The sequence below is a fragment of the Microplitis demolitor genome, chromosome 8 (assembly GCF_026212275.2).
Source record: "Microplitis demolitor isolate Queensland-Clemson2020A chromosome 8, iyMicDemo2.1a, whole genome shotgun sequence".
NCBI lineage: Eukaryota > Metazoa > Arthropoda > Insecta > Hymenoptera > Braconidae > Microplitis > Microplitis demolitor.
Window position 1 is genome coordinate 134,014 of NC_068552.1, and position 23,717 is coordinate 157,730.

General features: G+C 29.9%; 4 protein-coding genes across 7 annotated transcripts in view; 3 read left to right on the forward strand and 1 right to left on the reverse strand.

The window, feature by feature from the left end:
- LOC103572925 (uncharacterized) overlaps positions 1-11,239 on the forward strand; it is a 49,436-nt gene extending 38,197 nt beyond the window's left edge. For all 4 annotated transcript variants that reach the window (XM_014439453.2, XM_053741037.1, XM_053741036.1 and 1 more), the window contains 7 exons: positions 2,422-2,519; positions 2,586-2,802; positions 5,666-5,848; positions 5,916-6,056; positions 7,298-7,621; positions 7,696-7,878; positions 8,949-11,239. In XM_014439453.2, coding sequence (XP_014294939.2) covers positions 2,422-2,519; positions 2,586-2,802; positions 5,666-5,848; positions 5,916-6,056; positions 7,298-7,621; positions 7,696-7,878; positions 8,949-9,139 — 1,337 coding nt within the window. In that variant the 3' untranslated portion in view covers positions 9,140-11,239. The remainder of the gene's footprint in view (positions 1-2,421; positions 2,520-2,585; positions 2,803-5,665; positions 5,849-5,915; positions 6,057-7,297; positions 7,622-7,695; positions 7,879-8,948) is intronic.
- Positions 11,240-11,564: 325 nt separating this feature from the next.
- Positions 11,565-20,975, forward strand: LOC103568728 (D-aspartate oxidase). The gene is made up of 4 exons (XM_014439456.2): positions 11,565-11,918; positions 13,455-13,600; positions 13,674-14,115; positions 20,799-20,975. Exons 1-4 carry the CDS (start codon positions 11,610-11,612, stop codon positions 20,910-20,912), a joined length of 1,011 nt encoding a protein of 336 aa, XP_014294942.1. The 5' UTR covers positions 11,565-11,609; the 3' UTR covers positions 20,913-20,975.
- Positions 15,679-19,782, forward strand: LOC128667271 (uncharacterized). Its single transcript, XM_053741039.1, has 3 exons — positions 15,679-16,165; positions 16,289-16,444; positions 18,666-19,782. The coding sequence occupies exon 3, from the start codon at positions 18,666-18,668 to the stop codon at positions 19,743-19,745; it is 1,080 nt and encodes a 359-aa protein (XP_053597014.1). The 5' UTR covers positions 15,679-16,165; positions 16,289-16,444; the 3' UTR covers positions 19,746-19,782.
- On the reverse strand, positions 20,911-23,333 carry LOC128668404 (EEF1A lysine methyltransferase 1-like). Its single transcript, XM_053741328.1, is given in 5 exon segments — positions 20,911-21,111; positions 21,188-21,397; positions 21,489-21,675; positions 23,020-23,073; positions 23,325-23,333. Coding segments are annotated over 5 exon segments (597 nt in total). The 3' UTR covers positions 20,911-20,974.
- Positions 23,334-23,717: the final 384 nt, after the last annotated feature.

Below are 23,717 nucleotides of genomic sequence, written 5' to 3' on the forward strand. Positions count from 1 at the left end.
AGGGGGACCACTAGTGTGAAATTTCGAAAAAATCAATTTTCTTTGCATATTCCCGCATAAAAAAAGTATATATGGTCGAACATATATTGATAAGTATAGGGTGAATATATAACCATATATAACGGCAAAATTATATATATCTAATTATATATGTTTACTCAATATAGTTATGATATATGTGACGATATAACTTCAAATGTATTACTGCCATATATTTCCATATATGTTGCAAAATATAATGTAACATTATAATAATTTTTTATATGTGAAAGTATATAATGTAAAGTATATCATGAGATATATTATTGTTATATAAAACTATGTATATTTTACAACATATATACCCTCATAAAGTATCACAATATAACTTGCCATATATATACTACCGCATATTCATGGTAATATATCATTGCTACATATCACTATGTATAATCCTACATATATTTGATAAATGATAATATTGTTCATTTTTCTAATGGATTCATCCGATTCTAAAATCAATTCAATAATCGATTTCAATGTACTGTTCATCCTATATGGTGAAATATAATATATATTATATATCGAATCATATACTATTCCGAATATAATACAAGTTATATATCTACGAATAATAAAATATATGTCTTACTGGTATATTAAATGTTATACACTGTTAAAAAAATTATTTGAATTTTCAAAATATTGTATACAACGCAATAAACACATACATTTGTGCTTGAAATTTCATTACTAATTTCATATAGAATTTAAAATACACGTTTTTGAATTTTTAAACAATTTCTTTTTAATTTTTAAATAGATGTATTTGAAAGTCTGAAGCGTTTATTTGAAAATTCAAAAGCGTGTATTTTAAATTCTATACGATCGTTACAATGAAATTTCAAACACAATTGTATGTGTTTATTGCGTTATATACAATGTTTTGAAAATTCAAACAATTTTTTCAACAGTGTATGGTTACATGGAAATTAAAGACTATTAGGTATATAAAGTAATAAAATTTTTATTGATAAAACTTCAAAATTTTGTAAACTGTCATCAATTCTTTATAAACAACATTATAAATTTTTTTTTTATTAACCATTGTTATAATATAATATAATATAGCGGTAAATTATATTTTTTTTCTTAAACGTTTAAAAAAGTAGAAATTAAATAAATATTTTAAAGTTAAATCACATTTTAATATTTAAATCACTATAAAACTATATTATGTTTATTAGCATTATGCTATATCACATTTAATACTGTATACTGTCATTGATGTTCAGTTCAGTCACAAATTTTATTTACTTTATATTATTGAGGAAATAAAAACTTAACAATAATAAAGTCTGATGTACACCGCTCAGATTACTCACATTTATTATATATTTCACTAATCCACAATCCTTGATTACTGAACGCGCAGCACGTCACGCGTAGAAATTTTATATACAAGTAATTAAATTTTCAAATAAGTATTATGAAATTTCAAATGGAGTCATTAAAATTCAATATGTCTTAAAATTTTCAATACTTGTTTTGAAAATTTAAAAAATAAATATAAATTAAAAGTACGTTTATTAAAATTCATATTCTTTTTCTTAATTTTAAATACCAGCTTGATTCTTAAATTATCTACATTAAATTTGAAGCTTTTTTTATTGAAAATACAATTCAAATATCTAGTTATGAAAATTCAATTCCTTTTGTACTGTAATTTTCAAATTATTTTTTACAGTATATATTTAATGTTATATCAAAAATGTATTACATCATTATATCATATGTTATACAATAATACATGTATGACTAATATATTTAATAAGCGGCAAAATTTGATATATTTGCCCATATATAATTTTATCTATTCTTATATATGCAAAGTATAACTCTCGGTATATGATCAGCTATATATATCTTTTTTATGCGGGCTTTAATGGCCTATACTTTCAAAAATAACATACTACAATTTCTAGTGCATATTTTGAATAGTTTTTTTGAGTTACATCTGAAGAGCAGCAGCTTATCGGTTCTTAAAAATACATTTTTAAAAATTGCCGCGGTCATGGTTCGGGAAATACCTTCTAGTTTTATAAACTTTTTGGTTTTTTTTTATTTCACACACTGTGAAAGTCGCTTCCATTGCAACAATGGGGGGAATTTTGAATTTTTCGGTCCAAAAATTTTATCTTGTATTTATTACAAACCCACAAATATATCCTTAAAACATTGAAACATTCCATGCAGTAGCTTTCTTTAAAAAATTTGCAAAAATCATCTTTACTTCAGACGGTCACACTAGTGGGGCTCCCCTTAAATGAAATTGTAAAAAAAAAACATTGTTATAGTATTAGAGATTTGCGTTTTTTTGTCATGCCTATTGATTAGTTTATTATTGGGTTTTGACTGATTAATTTACAAGCTATTTCACAGACAGTGACGATTGCGAGCAGTGCGCTGGAATTCTTGAAGAATTAGAAAATATTGATGATGATTGTGATCGACATGGTATTACTTTCGTTAAAACACAAGTAAGTAAAATGCTAATTGAAAAAAAAAGAAAAAAAATTATCGAAATAACTTTTAATATTTAATAGGATTTCAAAATTGCTGAAGACTATGGTGTAACAGATTTTCCAGTACTTGTTTACTTTGAATCTCAAATTCCTAGTGTATTTGAAGGAGATCTAGCTGAAGAAGAAGAAGTTCTTCAATGGCTTATTACCCAAAGGACTGAAGATAGAATTGAATTAATAACTCGAGTGATGTTAGAAGCTTCTGTTGAAGATACTCAATATCTTGCAGTATATTTTTGTAAGTAATTTTAGAACATAAATGAATAATTACACTGAGCAAAAAAATATGTGCTACGAACTAAATTTAGTTCTCTCATCGCAGTTCCCGTTGACTCGATGCTGAATATTTGAGTAAAAGGGGCCTCGTTTGAGCAAATCGACGGTAGCTCGCAGTATATATTTTTTTTCTTCGTGTATGCTAATTGTATGTACTAGGGTATTTTTTTTACGACTATTTTCTTTCGCATTCAACTGTTGTACTATAACATGATATTTTTTTGTAATTCTGCTTGAACGTTTTAGTTATCTATCTTTCTGTAGTCACCTAACTATGGAAAAAGGGTCATTACTCGAGATTGTAATCCTGAAAACCGGAAAACCTGTACTTATGGAAAGTTTGATTCGCAAATTCTCAAAAATTTCATATTATGACAAAGTTAACGCATTGTATCTTACACGGAGAAAAAAAATTTTACTAAAAAATATAAGAATGATTACTAAATTTGGATCGTAATCTTTAAATGCTTATGATTTATATGATAAATTAATAAACAGATAAGCATATTTTACAAGTCGTTTAGTAATTTCTCATACATTGACTATGGAAAATCTCCTATATTGCATATTCAATTTTAGATATATTTAGTGAATTTTACTATCCCGTTTAGTAAATTTTACTATATTACACGGAAAGAAAATTCTAGCAAAATTTGCGATAAAAATATCGTAATTTGTCCTATTGATTATTGTAATGGTGGACTGGACTTTCAAAATCGTAATTTTTACGATGTAGTGTTGGAAATTTCATTTAAGAAATAATACTTCAGACAAATAGTACCAAGTCTTAAGCTCTCTAGTATAAATTACGATGTGAATATCGTAAAATTTGAAGAGAAGCTTTGAATAAAAGAATAAATTAATAATCGTCCGGACGTTGGATTCGAACCCAAGTCATTGCAAGTGCTAAGTATCGGAAGCCTTAAACTACTTGGCCGCCGAGGGCTTACACTTGAAATTATTTTTAAGGTCAATATAGACGATTTAATTATACATTCATAAGTCATGAGAGCGCCTCTTGCAGAGGACGCAGTTAATGCTAAAAAATAACGATAAATTATCGTAATTTTTCGAGCTTACATCGTATTGTAACAGAGGCAGCACTGTAATATTTATTTTATTTAAAAGTACATAGAAAGATAAATATAGGAATAAATATAGTTTTTGAATTGTAATTTTTATTTCTTTTTTTTTACGATATTAAATTGTAATTCTTGAAGTAATTTTTAATTCTAAAAGTCTTTGTTAAAATTACGATGTTAAATAGTAAAAAAAAGATAACCCATATAGTAAATTTTGAAATAAGATATTTTAAAGTTGACGTTAATAAAAGTCTAGCCCACGATTACGATATTAACATCGTAAATTTTGCTAGAATTTTTTTTCCGTATAGAAGGGAAAAAAATAAAAATTTAATTTTTATTAGCTTTTAACTTTTTATTATTATTGCTATCATTTTGATTATTATTATTATTTATGTCATCTGTATGGTGTTGGTGTCGACTTTTATTATTTTAAAAATCACTTGTTTCAACCGAGATTCGAACCCTGATCTTCCGCGCGCGAGTCCTTTCCTATGTCCCACGGCTTTTTTTTTTTTTTAAGAAGTTTATTTGCAAATTATAAATATACATAGCTCATACATAATATTTTATTTTATTTGTATTGATTAGGCCGCAAATAACAAAAAAAAAGCCTTTATTATTATTTTGATTTAAGAAGATGGTTGTCCCATTGCCTTGGGCAGCTCACATCCATTGGTTCTCGTGTTGGTCCTTGTACTCCTTACTTGTTGTTGGTTAGATTATTTATTTATTTATTTTTTTTTCTTTTCTCTTTTTAGTAGCCATGATGTTAAATTTTTAAAACTTCATCTAGCTTTTTGTCTCTATGCCTGACGGCCCGATGTCTCCTTTGGACAAAAGTTTCAGAACTTGTAATACATATTTGTATTATGCTACCCCCACCAACTTTTAATTTTATCTATACACAGTAGAATTTACTATACAGATAGTAAAAAAATATAATCGTGTTAGCAAAAAATACATTGCGTTTAGTAACTTTTAATATTTTGTATAGTAACAAATCCTATATTGTATTAGAAAATTAACTTTTTTAAATTAGTATTTATTAATAGTACTTATAGTAAAATTTACTATACAAATAGTAAAAAATATAATCGTCTTAGCAAAAAATACATTACGCATAGTAATTTTGAATATCTTATTGTGTGATTATTACTAACTAGTAAATTTTACTAAATGTTTAGTAATAATTACAAATCCGAATGTATTTTTTCATATCTGTTAGTAAATTTTACTATACTATTGTAATTTTTACTATACTTTTTTCTCCGCGTAAAAAATATCACTCTTAGCGCTTCGCATTATAAGACATTTTTTATAGGAAATGAAATTTTTTACAAGTTTCTGATTTCAATTTTTTTCATAAATCTAGTCATTTATAAAATAACTTTAAAAAAATAATAATTTTCTACAAAATTCAATTTTGGTGACCTATACTGTACAATCTTACAAGTGCAGATTACAACTACTACGCAATATAATTTTGTAGAACATTCAATTCTGAGTAAATCGCACTTTAGTACAACTCAATAACATAAAATCCTGCTGAATTATAAATATTAAAAAAAAAAAATAAATCAAATTCAGGGCCAAAATTTTCAGGGAATTTGTTCTTTACATTTCCAACAAAATTTTCAGTTGGGAGTGAAAAAAAAATAGTCGTAAAAAAAAAAAAACTTTAGTATATATTGTATGTAATTGTTATTAGTTATTAATAAATTATGTTGAACACATGTTTAGACAAACTAAATTGTCATATTTGTGATGAAATTTTGGAAGGACTCGAACGAATAGACGATGAATGCGATGTTTTTGGAATTCAAATGGTTAAAATTCATGATCCTCAATTAGCTAAAAGATACTCAATTAGAACATTTCCAGCATTGGTCTATTTTAGGAATGGCAATCCTCTACTATATGAAGGTACACCAAACAGTGATTTTAAATATTTTAAATAAAATTTAATAACTGTTTTATGATTATTTTTTAGGTGATTTACAAAATGAAGAATCTGTATTGGAATGGTTGATTGACGACGATAATCGTGAATTAGCTGATGAAATCGAATCTGTTAATGAAAGAATGTTAGAACGTCTTTTTGACGAATCACCATTTTTAGCAGTTTTCTTTTGTAAGTACCAATTACAAAATTGAAAATTTCTATGACAAATTTGCCGCATTTCACGGCAATTTACGATAGTTTACAGTAACATACGGTAATTTACGGGGTTTATGGCAAATTACGGAAATGTGCAGTAATTTGTGACATTGTCACCGTAAAGCGCCGAATGATCTTTTGGTTTTACAGTTTTTAAAGTGCAACTTTTTACTTTACGGTAAAATATCGTAAGCTTGTAGTAATTTTAAGGCAAATTTACGGGTTTGCCCCAAATTTACGGCAAAAATATCATACTTTTGTTGTAAAATAGCGTAGTTTACAGTAATTCTTCGTAATACCGGAAATTACGGCAAATTACCGTAATTCGGATCCTTCCGGGAAATTAAAAACATTCGATTCACTTGTTTTAAAAAATAGTTGCAGTTCAAAATTCTTTCAATTTAATAAAAATTTATTGCAGTACACCCTAATTAAAAAAAAAAAATCGGTCTGTCGGTTGATCCTGTGGGCCAGTCCCAAAACTTCCCACTCATTTCGAGCTCCTCAAGGAGCTCGAAAATACTTTTGCATGCCTTTGTTTTTGAAAAATAACGTTTTTTACCATTTTTTCTACAACGATATCTTTCGAACGAATAAACCGATTAAGACGTTTAAGGTGGCAATCGACGCGTTTTATTGAGTTCTACAACTGATCAAATTTTGAAATTGATTTATAGAGTCGTTTTTGAGAAATTTCCAAAATACTAACAAAAATTTTTTTTTAAATTCTTTCGTTAACGGTTTCTCTTGAACGAAGGAACCCATTTTAATTGTTGAGGCGGCATTCGACGCGGCTTACAAAGTTTTAGAGCTGATTAGATTTTGGAACCAATCCATCAAGCGAATTAAAAGTTATTCAAAAAAAAACATTTCTGAAAAAATTTTATTTTTGAAATATCTCCGAACGTGCCTTACTGATTAAGCTCAAATTTTCAGTGTTCATAGTAAATAACAAGCCGCGTCGAATGACACCTCGAAAGTCAAAATCGGTTCATCCGTTCAAAAGTTACAGAATATTTACATACATACATACATACATACACTCGGACATCATCTTGAATTTAGTCAGAATAGCTTCCTAGAACCTCAAACGTCGACATCTGTTGAAATTTCGATTTTCAAAAATCGGGGTGAAACCAATAACTTCCTGAATTTTTGAAAATTTGCAATTTTCTTAGCGGGAAGTTAAAAATTCATTATTTTTTTTTATATAGACGATGAAGATTGTCCAGAGTGTGATGAAATACTGGAAGCTCTGGAAAAAATAGACGGTGAAGCTGATCTATTTGGAATTGACTTTGTTAAAATATCCAGTGCAGAGACAGCTGAAAAATATGGTATTATTAATTTACCATCATTAACATACTTCCGTAAAAAAACAGCTCTTATATATGATGGTGATCTTACACAAGAAGATAAAATACTTGCTTGGCTAACTTCACAAGATGTATTTGAAATTAAAAATGAAATTGAAGAAGTTAATAAGAAAATGCTTGATAAATTGCTAGATGAAAATGAATTTTTGGCCGTATTCTTCTGTAAGTTTTGTATATAATTTGATAAATATGATAATATATAAATGTAAACAGCAATTTTTTTTATTTTTCAATAGATGAACACGACAATAAAGAAAGTGCAGAAGTAGATAAAAAATTAGAAACAATTGATGGTGAAACGGATAATTTAGATATAACGTTTGTAAAAATGGCAGATCCACGTTACGCTAGAAAATGGGGTGTAACTAAATTACCAGCCATTGTATATTTCCGAAAAAGATTTCCAAGTATTTATCGAGGTAAAAAAAAAATACATTTTTGAGCTCTTCAAATTCAAATTCAAATTGAAAACTCGATTTTTGAAAATCGGACCGAAACCGATAACTTCCTTTTTTTAAAAACTTTAAATTTTCTTAGCGGGAAGTTAAAAAGTCCAGTTGATGTAGGGGAGAGTGGGGTCAATTGAACCAAAAATACTTAGACATTTTTTTTTTTATATGAATAAAAGCAAAATGATAACTTTTTTTTTTGCAAAATTATAATTTATTATATAGACTATCATTTCTCATAAGTACATAACGAATGATGAAAATTTTCAATAAATACAAAATTGTACAACTGCATCAAATGGTTCAATCGTCCCTTTTGCGGGGGCAATTGAACCACTAGTCGGGGATAATTAAACCAAGAGTATTAGAACCACAAGCGAATGACTTTAATGAATAATTTACTATTCATTACAGCTTAAAACTAAAATTACAACACTTCTAATCATATTTATTATTTTTTATAACATTACATGTTATAACAATCACTTTTAAAACTTCTGCCAATATAATTATTTTTTTTCTTGGTTAGTTTAGCTTGTTTTCACATTCAGTCAAGATGCGCGCGCATGTCTGATGCTCACAGTGTGATTCGTGTGGTTCAACCGTCCCCGAGAGTACTGGTTCAATTGACTCCACATGATTTTATTTAAATAATTAGTTTAAAAAAAAATATTCAAGAACTATTTTACTAGAAGTAAAGCTAGAAATTTATGACTAATATATGTAAGAAGGTATTACAAAAAAAATTTTAAGATTTCATTTAAAAATTAAAAAATTATTAAACAATTTGTCGAGAGCTGAAAAAAAAGTTCAGATGCCTAAAAACACAAAAACTAGTATTTGAAAATTAAATCATTATATTGGTTCGACATTTTGGTCAGACTGAGGTTTAGTGTATTAAAATATAATTCCAAGAGGACGACTCATTTTTATATTTTTTTCGATTTTTTAAGCTTACTGGTTCAATTGACCCCACTCTCCCCTAATAATTTGTTAAAAATAAATAGACCACAGAAAATAATTTCCATATTTATTTTCAGGTGATCTTCATAAAGAAGATGAAGTACTTGAATGGTTGAGAAAAAATAGGTTTCGACAACCAGAATTAAATATTTATATGTACATGCTGTTAGCGATAACAGTAATATTTTTAATGTACACAGGTTTTCTTTTATCTTGTTTTCGATCAGATACAGCTCCTACACCAGCACCACATCCAAAACAAGCGTGAAATTGAATTTATTTAATTATCAAAAATAATATTTGCCAGCAGTATTTGGTAACACGTGCAACAAATACACGAATGATATTCCAAAATCCAGGATTTTTAATTCATATTATTATTATGACCATTATTTTTATGCTATAAAGTAATTCAATATTACGACCATTTTTTTTTTTTTAAATAACAGCATTATCGTACAAGTGACTTTGATGTGTACATCAGATATAGTGACCGCAATCAAATAGGTCATGACAGATATTAATTACAAAACTTTAAGCGATAAATATTATTTAATCTATATATACTGTCCACTCTGTTAATATAAATAAATATAATATAATATAATATAATTACTACAGTCGGACCTCATTATAAGATTATTAACGTTATTCCGTTTAAATTTAAAAACACTATTGCAACATTATTTTCAAATGTTTTACTCACTCGTGACATAATTATTTTATTAATAATAAAATCATATCGATTCCCGAGTCGAAACCTAAGGCATACTTTGAACCTAAATGAGCATTGAAAACCTACATTAGAATTTTTAGGACGTAATCATTGTAAAAGCTTGAAATGGATCAGTTTAGACTTATTGTCATCCCACCAAGAGAATGCACCTCGGGTGTCGTCGGTTTTTACTCCCACCCTAGATGTTTTATATGCTAAATGTTCTCCTACTTTTCTGTGCGCATGCGCAGTTCATAAATGTTTGGTAGTGGGGGCAATTTCCGAGGTCTATTCTCTTACTGGGATTACAATACAAAGGCTTGAGTTGAACTTACATAGACATAGATCGTGAAACGAACGTAACTATTTTAATGGTACAGTAGGTATTAGGAATCGGTACGGTAGAACTTGAGATATCATGTCAACCACCTCCAAAAAAGCAGTTTTGGATAAAACGCGTTTGAAGTTTGAGAAACAATTTCAGTAAAATAACTCAGATAATATTTCATACTCACTTTGGATTAATCGACGATCCCAGATCCATATATTGGGCCTTCTTCTTGAAAAGAACAAGTCTTCAAGTCGTCCGGCAACATCTGCCGTTCATTGTATGACCGACTCCACTCGGCCGGTTTAGATGCCGTATCACAAAATCCCATGTATCTCCGAAAATAATTCGAATTTTGAAAAATCCGTTTAAGGGCATGTTTTTGCGGGTCTAAACTTTGAAAATTTACAAAAAAAAAAAGAAAATCGAATTTTTAAAATTTCTAGACCAGAATACCCCCTTAACAGAAGGAAAAACTTGCAAAGAATACTACAAAAAGATAAAATTGTTAAACTCGTGGACTATTAGAGAATTGATGTAAGTGATCCAGTCATCTCTCCATATGAAGAAAAATGACAAGTAGTTACGACCATGCAGCATAGTAAAGGTTACATTACTCTATAGTTTGCGTCACGCCGCTCTTATATGACTGCTTACATAAACTATAGAGTAATGTAACCATTACTATGCTGCATAGGCATATTTAGTTGACATTTCTCTCCGTGTAGTGCGCTAATGACACCAAAAGGTGGAGTGGGTCCCACAGGCTGATTGGGACTAACAGAGGGTCGATTTAAAAAATTCTGAATTCGTTCGTTTCATGATATGTCTTTTTAATTCTAATTCATGCCTTTGTAAGCCTACGGAGGTTCAATTCAAACCTTTGTAAGCCTAAGTTGGTTCATTTCAAGTTTTTACAATAATTATGTTTTAAAAAGTCTAATGTAGACTTTCAATGCTTATTAAGGTTTAAAGTATGCCTTAGATTTCGACTCAAGAAATATCAGATAACTTAAATGTATATTAATGTATTATATTATTTAAAATAGTTTTATATAAAGGTCCAACTGTGTATTGATAGCGTATTAAATTGTTGCTATTGTTGTTATTGCTGATATTGTCGTTATCTTATAATTGTTATTATAACATATGTACTTATTATCACACACACACTCACACCCACACAAACATAGAAACACACTTATTATGATGTTAATTAAAATATTTATATCAATATATATAAATTTTCACCCATTGAATTGTATAAAATATATATTAAAGAGAATTTTTAATCTTCTTGGTAAGATCTCTATAATTAGGCTTAAGTACATTCATCTATTCCGTTTTATTGTACACATATTTCCTCATGATGTCATTATATATATATATGAGATATTCAAATGAATATAATAAAGAATCGAAGGAACCTTTGGACCAACTTTAAGGACTTTATTTATTTATTTGTTTTTATTTTTAAATACATTTAATGGATTGCGATGTCAGACTGCGCACGTGATTATACTCACGAACATATTGCGACAATAAGATAAAAAAATTGTGAGTCTTCACGTTAAAAATAACCCGAGAGTAAATAAATGATACTTTTTACAATCAGTTTAGTACAAGTACTTGTACAGTGTGCATTGAAACATTACTTGTTTTATTTTTATATATACGATAATTATATTTGTAATTATGAAAGTCGCGGTAGTGGGAGGTGGAATTGTCGGATTGACAACAGCATTAAAATTAAATAGTGAATTAAGAAATAGTAATATTACAGTACTCGCTGAAAGTTACGATGATCTTGTTAGTTATGTTGCTGCGGGACTCTTCAGAGTTGGACATACGTACTCTGGACCAACAGAAGAAATAACTCAAAAATTGATACATGATTCTTACTCATATTACGATGAAATAACTAAAAATTATGAGCCTATTCAAGCGGGTGTTGGTCAAAGTGAAGCTTATATGTTTTCTAATTTTAGTACGGATATTGTTCAGGTTTACAATTTTGAATTTATTATGTTTTTTATTAGTATATTGTGTGGCAAGGAATTAAACGAGATGATTTCAGACCAGGTTGGTTGATTGCCCGTCGAAGGCAAGAGCTGACGATACTTGAGATCTAGACTCGTGTTTTATTCCGTGCCGCATACTATATTTTTCATATTTCCTGCATTGTTACTGAAAGTTGCAATGTCTGGAGACAATCAAAACAGGCTATTGTCTGACCGGTTGCATGGCAAAAATTAATGCTGTATTTTAAATATGCAAGCTTAAGTAATTAAACAAGAAAAATAATGGCTTTTTTTATTAAGTTAACAATTTGTTTGATGAAACTTAGATCATGTTGAAAATTCCTGCACCGAAAGTTAAAATTTCTGCGTTGTTTACACAGTTAGAAAATTTGTGTTAAATTCAACACAAATCGTGTGTTGCAAACGGTCTACACAAATTTTTGTGTTAATTCAACACATTGCGTTTGTGTTGATCTTCAACACAAATTTTATGTTAAATAAAATTGAACACATAAAATCTGTTCTTTTGACAGAAAATTTGTGTACATTTAACAGAACATTTGTATAAATTTAACACATTTTTCGTGTTAAAATCAACTAATAAACATAAGCACTTAATCTAACCAACTCTGGTTTACTGATTTACCCTTAGTAGAACTTATGTCAACATAAAAAATTTAACCAAATAATTTTTTGAAACTTGCGATCCCTAGCAGATCCGAATTACGGTAAATTACTGTAAAATACAATAATTTAGGTCAAATATCGTATTTTTTGCGGAAAATTTACGGTCAAATTGCGACAATTCATCGTAAAATTTGCGATGCTATTGCAGTATTTTGCCATAAATTGCGATAATTTACGGCAAGTTGCCGTATTTTGAGGCAAATTTGCAGTAAATTACGGCATTTTGCGGTAAAATGCGGTAGTTTATCTTAATTTGGTTCTACTAGGGATTTGAATGCAGCCTTGGCGGGTTCACATTACGGTAATTTATCGCATTTTGTCGTAATTTATCGAAAATACTGTATTTCTACGGCAATTTGCCGTCATTTGCAACATTTTTGCCGTAAGAACAGTGCAATACTTCACTTCACGGTAAAATACTGTAGGCTGGTCGCAATTTAACGGTAAACTTCCGTTCTCTTACTGCAAATTTACAATAAAAATACTGCAATTTTGACCAGGAAGTACCGTAATGCTATAAAATACCGTATATTTACTGAAAAACTGTATTTTTACCGCAGAATACCGTATTTACTATAATTTGCGGTATTTTACTGTAATCCTTCCGAATACCGTAAATTACCGTAATTTACAGTTATTTGAATTCTTTACAATGTGGAATTAGTATATTACACACCAAGGGAGAAAAGTAGGACATTTAAACTTGCGTATACCGAACCGTGCTGAAAACGGCTTTCTTCGCGGTAAAATGGGCAGGAATTTAAACTTTCGGTGCTGGTATGGTAAAAAAATCATTCAACGTGCATACATTAATTGATATTATTATAAATAGAATAAATTAATGGAATCAGTGGTTCCGATATATCGAAAAGCAACTGATGAAGAATTTAATCTGATTGGGAAAAATCATAAGTATGGTTGTTATTTTAAAACAGTAGTAATTCAATGTCAACATCATATTCCTTGGGCAATGAATAAGTAAATATAATATTTCTAAATAATTCTTATGAAAAGTAATATTTTTATTTTAATTAATAAAAAAATATTTTAGATTAAGAGCCGAAGGGACGAACTTTATGATTAAAAAAATAAAATCATTAAAAGAATTAGCTGATGATTATGATTTTGTTTTTAATTGTTCAGGATTTGGTGCTAGAGAATTGTGTAATGATAAAAAAATGATACCAATCCGAGGACAAGTAATAAAGGTACATGCACCATGGGTAAAAGCAACATTCTATAGTGAAATAGATACATATATAATACCTGGTGTTGACGGTAGTTGTACTCTCGGTGGCACCCGTAATTTTGAAACATTTAAAAAGTTAATTTGTCCACACGATACTAAGTCAATAAGAGAAAGATGTGAAGAATTATTACCATCATTGTCAAAAGCACAAACTTTAAAATATGCTGTTGGACTTAGACCTCATAGAGAAGGTGGAGTCCGGATTGAAATTGAAAAAATATCAAATGGTCGTGGTAAAACTAATGTAAGTATGTCGCGTGCCAAAAAGTAAAAGGGCGTATACCAATGTATGCGCCCTTTTACCTTTGCAAAGGTAAAAGGGCGCATAAATTTTTTTTTCATCGCCAATTGATTAGTAAACATTTTCTACGCTCGAAAATCACATATTGTTTTCCCAAAGGTAAAAGGGCGTATGTCTTTAATTATGCGCCCTTTTAGCTTTAGGAATTTAAAAATTTTGTGACCAAAAGGTAAAAGGGCGTATAAATTTTTTTTCTAAAAAATTTATTAAAAAGCTTAGCCGAAGTCTAAAAATGAAAAAAAAAAAAAATGCTGCAAATTGTATGAATGTTATTTTATTTCACAGTTAATTATTAGACTTTATAATAGTATTTTAAAATTCTTATACTAAATTGAAAAAAAAAAAAAAAAAAAGCAGAAATAACCGGTTCATTTAGATACGATTCCTATACCCTCTTCCTCCGTGTCTGTCGCACGTACTTTGGATTTTTTTTTTTTCATATATTTTGATTCATGACGGATCCATAATCCAAAACACTGATTAAAGAAAAAGTCAATAAATTTTTATTTTTTACAGTCGTTATGAAAATTTTTTATTCAATTGAAAATTTGATATTTTCATTTTATTTTTTTTTTTTTTCAGTTATTTTATTTTTAATAAATTAAAAAAAAAAGTGTAGGAGGAGTGTTTTTTCATCTAACTTGTCTTGTGAAATTATTTGTCAGTATTTTGTATTAAAACTAGAATTTTTTTTTATGCGCCCTTTTATCTTTAGGCACTACTTTTCAAAAGGTAAAAGGGCGTATGTCTTGAGATACGCCCTTTCAGCTCAAGGATGCCCAAATTTTTTTTTTGCAGATCTTTGCGTTTCGAAAAATTTCAAAGCTAATGGCAAAATAAAATTTTTTTATACGCCCTTTCAGCATAATTCTCTACTAACCTGTAGCAATACGCCCTTTAGCCTTTTGGCACGCGATGTTTATTACGGTGGTCCTTATGAAGGACGTTTTTGAATTTTAATCGTTGCGCCCTCTCAAAATCTTCCAAATAACTGCCCCCAAGACAGCGGAAGCTTAAAATTGGAAAACACATGTATTCTTAAAAATTAAACTTTGAATATTTATATCTCTGGTGACAATTGATGAAAAAATTCGAAACTTGTCACGAACTTAATTACTTGTTGTTTAAAAGAATGTAATCAAAAAATTTTTAGACAGCTATTTTCTGACTCCTATAGTCTCGAACGAATTTCGTTTTTTTGACTTCCTGTTAAGAAAATTGAAAATTTGCAAAAAAAAGGGAAGTTATTGGTATTGGTCCGATTTTCGAAAACAGTTTTGAATAGATCTCGTCGTTTTGAGGTGGTGTTTGAAGCGGCTCATTAATTCCAACATTTTTTGAGAAATTGAGCGTAATCGCTGCAGCAATTCGAAGGTATTTCAAAAATAAAATTTTCTCAAAAATGTTTTTCTTTTTGATAACTTCTAACTTACCCCATGGATTGATGCTAAAATCTAATTAGCTCTGAAACACTTTACTGAAAATAAGATTTATACGGGCCAAAGATATCGTATATTTGGAAATGGCCAAATACATATTTAATTATCAAAAATACAATATATTTGAGTGGTTCAATTGCGTTGCAATGAGTGATTTATTTGAGGCAAAGAAATGATTCAATTGCTACAAATAAATAAGGGCGTCAGATATATGTATGTACCAAGTATATTTACTTGTCATTAAGAAATATTTATAAAAAAAGCCACAAACAAACTTGAAAATTTAATTATTTGAATTTTGAATTTATTTACTGTCGATAACCGGTCGTTAAATTCGCAAATTTTAGGTTAGTGATGCGAATAGTCACCAGGTGTCGCATAGATCACTAAGACGCGAACATTCGCCACTCCCTTAGTTAGTTACTGGTAGGGATAAGTTTCCGGAAGTGAACCAAGATGTCCGAGCGGAACAAGATACATCTAGGACTGCGAAACGTGGATTTCATCAAAGTTAGTCAGACGACTAAAGTGGCCGGACGCACATTTTTATTCAGGTAAATATATAAGTCCATTTCCGCTTTACGTGGAACGAGGCAATTAATTTTAATTATCAGGCCCCATACGCCGATATATTAATCAATTAATTACATATTCTAATGCGCACTGTTTATTGACAGATTGACATATCACTTAATAAAGTCATTGCATACGAGGAGCAAGGAGGCGAGCATTGAGGAACAAGAAGCTACCAACAAACGGAGAACGAATTGGACGAGTAAAATACCAGCAGACAGCAGCTACCATCCATCAAGTGTTACTAAAATTATTTGGAGGTAAATTATAATTAAACAAGGCCCTTGATTGATTTTATTAATTGGCCGAACTAATTATAATTAATTACTTGATATTCGTTGGTCTCGCGTAATTAAACTGGCAGGCTCAGGCCCATCGGCCGTTTTAACCACGCGTTGATTCTCGCATTCTCGAAAATCGTCACGCCACTCTTATCCGCCATCTTGTTCGTAACTCTGTATTATTTTATTCAAGGCCTTTCAGCCGGAATAAAATAATTTCCCGCGTAGAAAGTCATGTAGTAAACAAGTCTATTAAATCCAAAATGTTAAATTATTAATTGATTCCAGGCCCACCGGCCGCTATAAATTAATTTCACAATAGCGTCAATAAACTAATTCAGGCCGGAATTAATTCCGTTGGCCGAATCACTCAATTAATTAATTAAATAGTTTACTCAATTCTGTCTGTATATTCAGGCCCGGGTGACGCCAATGCACTGGCCGAATTTTCTAGTCAATTACAAGCTTGATTTTAGTCGTGTGTGGAAATTATATTCATCAGGCCCGAATTAATTAATTAAACGGCCGAATTAATTACACATTGTAGTCGTAACGTAATTATAAATAAATAATAAAATTAAGTTAATTAAATTCTTTAATAAATTGAAATTAAAAAAGATTCTAAAAAAATTTATAGGAATCATGGAATAAAAATTAAAGAAAAGGATTATTTTGTCGTGGAGTAAATTAATATAGAATAATTATGGAAAGTTAATTAGTTCAAAATTATAAGTGAAATTAATTGATTGATAATTAAAATCAAACCAAATTAATTAATTAATAAATTAAATATTGAGAAATTTAGAGCAAAGAAAATCAGAGTGAAATAAAATTTTGTGATAATGAAACTACTGAAAATATTGGAAGCGTTGAAAGTACAAGGTAAAGACAAGATTTAGATACATTTTGATTTAATGCTGAGTAAATAAAACTGTCTGTAATTTAGGTCCGGTCGATAAACTAAGTTAGGTTTAAGATAATATCCAGAGGACATTAGAATTGCGGGTTAATGTCCAGCGGACGGGTTCTTAAGGAGGTTCGACCGAATCTAATGTAAAAAGGATTTTCCAACTTTAAGATTTGAAACTTAGTATACATGTAAAAAAGTACTTTATCTATGTATTCTTTAAATTTAAATATGACCTACCGTCTACTTTTTTAGAAAGAGGTTTAAAAATGACGTTTTTAAAGTTCTTATGGCGGACAAGCTCCCGTCATGACTTGCTCGATTCGTTTCATTATTAACCACCCAAGTTTAAGAAATAGAAAACCACATGCCATAAACTTTAATATTTTGGTAATATGATAAGATTTTAACAATATAGTGTTACCGTTGTAGTTATTTAAATAATTCCAGTTAAATTATTTAATCTCGTTCATCGACAGAGATACATATTATTGAGGGTTTGGCAACGTCGCGGAAGCAGCTGAGAGAAAAAACAAAGATAGAAATACATTAATAAGAGAGACGAGATTAGAAATAAATTTTTCCCGCTTTAATTTGAATATCGATGTGTAAGAAGTTAGAACTCGCTGTTGCCAAATCTTTTTATTAAATCATATGAGTCAAAAATAACCAAGTCATTTCATTACTTTCTTTAATTAAATAAGTAATAAATATTAATTTATGAATTTGTTATGTTATTATAAATTAAAATAATGAATTTTCATAACTATTAGGAGAATTTAGCAAACAAAAAAATTCAAACACTACTTTGACTCACTAGCGTCCGTCGAACCTCCTTAAGGTAGTTGTCCTGCTACAATATTGTTAAAAAGTTATGAGCCATATGTGTGGTAAAAATAGGTTAGGTTGTAGTTAAAATGAGACATTACTTTTATTTGATACTGTACCCGTGAGAAAGTTACCTACATACTACTCATATATAAGTACACACAAATACCGAATGTTTATTTGAGCGATACAGTTTTCTACCCAAATCGCAAGCTTAGTAATAAAGATCAAGGTTACAGCGCGACTCTAGGCTACAAATATCTTGGTCCAGCTACCGTATCAAAAATTGTCAGATTGTTGGTAGTCGAGTTAATTAATGACAATGGTAAAATATTCGGTACCCATTATACCCCCGATTTGAAATTCCCTCGCAGAAGCGAAATACTAATTAATAAGACGAAAGTTTAACTTTTAATTATCATTAAGGAATATTGTAGAAAGATTATCAATAAAATTGTGTTTCAGATGAACCGATATCAACCAAAGGGTTGGACAAATGCTGATGCCGCCCAAAAGCAAGTTGGCTGTCTGAGGCGATACCGAGAAGACTATTACCGTGGCTCCTCACGCCGCGCTTCAGCACATCGGTCTATTGCAACACAGACTGATGTACTGGACGCAGTAACCGGTCAGTTAGGCTTCAACCGACTGGGCCCAGCAGTTACCCGAAGTAGTCTATCAGCTTCAAGCCGCCTGATTGAGACTCAGGTAGGCCCTAGAGAGGGACGACGACCACCAGCGTCCATGAGATCATGTCCAGCGTCAATTACATCTCGACCAGCACGAATGGGACCAAGATTTGTTGCTGTTAGAACACGACCGCCTGTTATCGAGCAAACACGGCCAGCTCGAATCCAAACAACACGTGCTCTGGTTCCGCGATTAACCGCTTCAGTTTTATCGCCAACAACTACGGTTCAGGCAACAGTAATTCCCGAGGAAGCACCGAAATCTTCAGGAAAATCCAAGAGTGCCAAGCGCCGGAATCAGCGGTACAATGTACTTCGTAAGCTCGCTAACCAGCCAGATACAATTGATCTGTCGAGGTTAAACAAGATGCAAAAACACTTGGGTACGCATCAGGGCCGAAAACTTTTTGATAAGATTCTCGAAGGCTTAAAACTTGGGGAAGTTAGACTTCCTCCCGTAACATCGGCTGAACCTAATGTACTGGTTCCAACGTCTGCCCGGTACCCTGAAACGTGGCAGGAAGAAGCCTGGACGCCTCAAGCTAGTGATCCGGTAGACCAAAAGCCTAAGAGTTCAGAAGGAGAGAAACTGGCCGTCCAACAAGGCCCACCCGAGGCCATTAGTCAGGCCTCTGGTTCCAAAACTTACAACATAGATCAACAAAAGAAGGAAAGGAACCACAAGACGAAAAATAGAGAACATAGCCCAAACTGGGCTGAGATGGAAATGGTGGACGGAGGCCAATATTGGTCAGATGATTCGGAATGTGAGAATCTCCAGCTCTGCGACACAGATGAGTACCTGATGAAAGACATTCTTGAGATTGGGCTGAGTTCGTTCGACGAGCCTTGGTAGCTGGTACACGGGTCCACCTCCACCCAAATCAAATAAAAAGAAGAAATAATATATTTGTTCTCTTTCTTTCTTTTCGTTTTGTTTTAATAATTTAAATAAAATTTTCATTTTTTTTTCTACAATCTATAACTCATTTAGTCTTGAATACACGGCCATCTTTTATCCTTAGGATGTTCAGGCCTTTGTGATCATCTGGAACCCGGATGACAGTCTGGCAAGGGAGAGTGTAACAGGGTAAATTAGAACTCCTGAAAATGTAATTATTTAAATTTTGAATTTATTTACTGTCGATAACCGGTTGTTGAACTCGTGAATTTTGGCTAAGTGATGTAACTAGTCACCGGGTATCGTATAGATCACTAAGACCCGAACATTCGACTCTCCCTAGTTAAGTTACGAGCAAAAATAAGTTTCTGGAAGTGAACCAAGATATCCAAGCTCATAAAAAAACAATCACATATAAGAGCATTTTCGAGCTCGAAGATCTCATACTAAATGTACTCACAATATTGCTTTCGAGCTCGTTGAGCTCGAAAACAGTGGGAAGTTTTGAAGCTGGTTTGGATGCAAAACACACAGAAATAGCCAAATATTTCTTCAATTGTCGACAAGCAGCAAAAAATTGGAAAAGAAAGAAAAACGAAATTTCCTAGAATCTAGAAGTAAGAAAATAGCAGTCTAAAATTTTTTCGATTACACTCTTTTGAACCTCATACAAGTAACTAAGTTCTTACCAAAGTTCCAAATTTTTCCATCAATTGTTACCAGAAATATAAATAATCATAGCTTAACTTAAAAAAATACATGTTTTTTCCGATTTTAAACTTCCGTTCTTGGGTGCCAGGTTAATGTTAAAATAAAGAGCTACAACTTTACAAGAATTTCTTTTTAATTATGTGGAAGAGTCTGAAGGGGCGAAATGATTAAAATTCAAAAGTGACCTTCATAAGGACCACTCCAATGTTTATCATAACAGATTATTAATAATTATTATAAATAAGTGCTGTAAAAAAAAAACCACCAATCAACGAATTTTTTTTTTAAATAAAACAGGTCGTTCATAATTATGGTCATGGTGGATATGGAGTTTCTACAGCACCAGGAACTGCTCAGTATGCTGTCGAACTTGCAAAAGATTATCACAAGTCTTCGAATTCAAAATTATAAATTGAACGAAAGTTTTTTTTTTTTATTTATTATACATAAATATATCAATAAAAAACAATTGTTTATTTTTTTATCGATGCATCAAAATCAAAATTAGCGAAACATGAAAATTCATTTGCTAGATTATTTTTATGATGCGGTTGAAAGTCACATTTTTTAACATTTAAAAGTCTTCCTGCTGTATCAGCCATTAGTGCACCTAATAAATAATAATAATAATTAGTTGACTAACATTTATTATAGACAAGTTTTTGTTTCAAGTATTAATATATTACCTGTACATAAAACAATATTTTTTTTTGATAAAAATTTAATCGTCTCAGTAGTTTTTGTAAGACATTCTTCTGATAAAAATGGTGGATCCGCAATCACGAGGTCAAAACCACTAGACATTTCTTCAGGTACATGGAGTGGAAAATTATAATCATATGGAATAAAATCTGATCCATAAACAGAAAACCTTTGATCATATTCAAAAATTTTAACTAAAAATATAAATTAATTAAAGTTATTTTAAAATCTTTTTTTATTTATAAAAAATATTAAATTCTAAAATATATGTAAACTAATTTATACTCTGTCTGTTTCCTGCATCTTTTTTTAACGCTCGATATAAAGTTGGACATGAAATAAGAGCTATTTTCCCATCATTGTTAGTAATACTGAGAGCTGCTGTAGTTATTGTATTAACCGTTTCATCATCATACCAGAATTGACTTAATTGCTAGAATGAGATATTTATATCAATTAAAAAAATTTTATGAATAAATTTGTAGTAATTATGCACAGTGACATAACTACTTATTTTTTTTTTGTGTAAAAATATAATAATTGTTAAATCAATTTTTTTTCAATTCCTTACTTTACACACGATTGAAAAAAAATAAATCTATTGAAAAAATTTGGAGACCGGCTGACTCTGAAGGTCAACCCTAAAATTTCCCGCTGTTTTCGAGCTTGAAAAGCTCTTATAATCAATTTTATATTCACGGAAAAAAAAAAAACATTAAAAATTAATAAATAATAGTAAAAAGTGAAATCTGTTATCAATAATTAGTACTATTATGTGCTTAATTCAAAGTAGTTTACTAATTTTTCTAGATTCCTGAAAACTACTATCAATTATTTCAAAAAGTAAGTAAAGATTATTACTTTTAGGTATAATACGCGACTTATTAGTGAAAGTTTATTAATTTATGGCATAATCTATTAAAAAGTAATGATTGGTAAAATTAAAAATTGGTATCTGATACTGATTTTTCCGGCCGGAAATTGCAAAAGTTACAAACTTTTATTTTTAAATTCGATATCACTGATCAATTATTAGCTTAAAATATCATTTATTCATCATTATAAATTAATTTACAATATACATAAATCGAATAAGTGGTAAGTAATAAAATGAAAAATTCGTACACTAGATCTTTATATATTAAGATGAACGTTTACTAATTTTTCGGTTCCTCATTTTTAAAATTTTTGTATGTTTATTTGAATAGTAATAACTGTATATACCACACTGAGAGAAAAAATTAGTAACTGCAACTACAAAAAAATAGTGATATACGGATACAAATGTATTTCCTTAGCTACGATAACAAATCAATTTTAGTTAATATAACAATTAAATTTAGTTGCAGTTACTATTTTGTAGTTAATTCAACGTTTTAACTGTTAATGTAACTGACTAAAAATAGTTATATTTAATTCAAAGCAGTCATTCAAAGAACTAAACCCTAATCGTTAAATCAACTGAGATTTTTTACTAAACATAACGAAATTTTTAAAGTTGCTAAAACTATAAAATAATAGTGAATATTAACATTATTTCATAATTACTTACACAAATAATATTTAGCTACAGTAATTAAAGTAGGATAGTACGGCTAACCATATGTATGTAGTTATGAGAACAACTAATTTTTATTTACCAGTGTGATGAAATTATATTTCATCTAACAAAAAAAACTTAGTTGTTGTCTCCATGGAAATTTAGTGGATTTTAAGGAAAAAAAAAATTATTTTTTGTTTACAATGTTAATTTTAATGGTTTGTTAGGTTATTTATTTATTTATTTATTTTTTTCGAGGCTTTTAAGTTTATTTCATTTTATATGATTTTTTTTTTTTTTTTTTTTTTTTTTTTTTGTGATGGGAGATGGCTTATGTATATTTTTGTCAAATTTATCTGACACACGCGCTTAAACTTATATTTTTAACAACCTTCCTATGCTTCTTAAATAATTATTTCGCAGTCGCCCTAAGAAGGATTCGAACCTAGCGCCCTACGCACGCAAGACCGACGATGAACCGCTACGCCACACGGCCGATGAGTAGCCATAGACGTTACTTAACTTATAAGCTAAGCGTACAAGTACTCACTTCGTTACAGCAACAAAATTAATTTAGTTACGGCAACCATTGTTTTCGCTCACAAATTAACCTTCAGAACTTAAAAAAATTCACATATCACGCTAAAAAAAAATAGATTTTGATTATAAAACAGAAGTTCATGTCACGAAACTCCGAATCGACTGACATACACAAATTTAGACTTTTCAGACTTAGAAAAATTTTAAGTTTCGGGACTGAAAAGATTTCGGTGCTCAAAAAAAAAAAAAAATAATAATAATACTTGTCGAACGCAAATTTAACGATTTATATGTAGATCATATCGAAATAATATATTATTTTAACCCCGAAATTTTTTCTAAGTCCCAATTTTAGTTTGATTAAGTACCAAATAATATTTGATTTAACTAGTTAGTATGTGTTGTAACCACTAAACTTTTATTGTAGCGTTATT

Excerpts from the sequence above, each read along its gene's own strand:
- LOC128667271 (XM_053741039.1), top strand. The coding sequence starts at position 18,666 with ATGAACCGATATCAACCAAAGGGTTGGACAAATGCTGATGCCGCCCAA.
- LOC103568728 (XM_014439456.2), top strand. The coding sequence starts at position 11,610 with ATGAAAGTCGCGGTAGTGGGAGGTGGAATTGTCGGATTGACAACAGCA. Across the intron at positions 11,919-13,454 it reads TTAGTACGGATATTGTTCAG|AATAAATTAATGGAATCAGT; the intron begins GTTTACAATTTT and ends TATTATAAATAG. Across the intron at positions 13,601-13,673 it reads ATTCCTTGGGCAATGAATAA|ATTAAGAGCCGAAGGGACGA; the intron begins GTAAATATAATA and ends AAAATATTTTAG.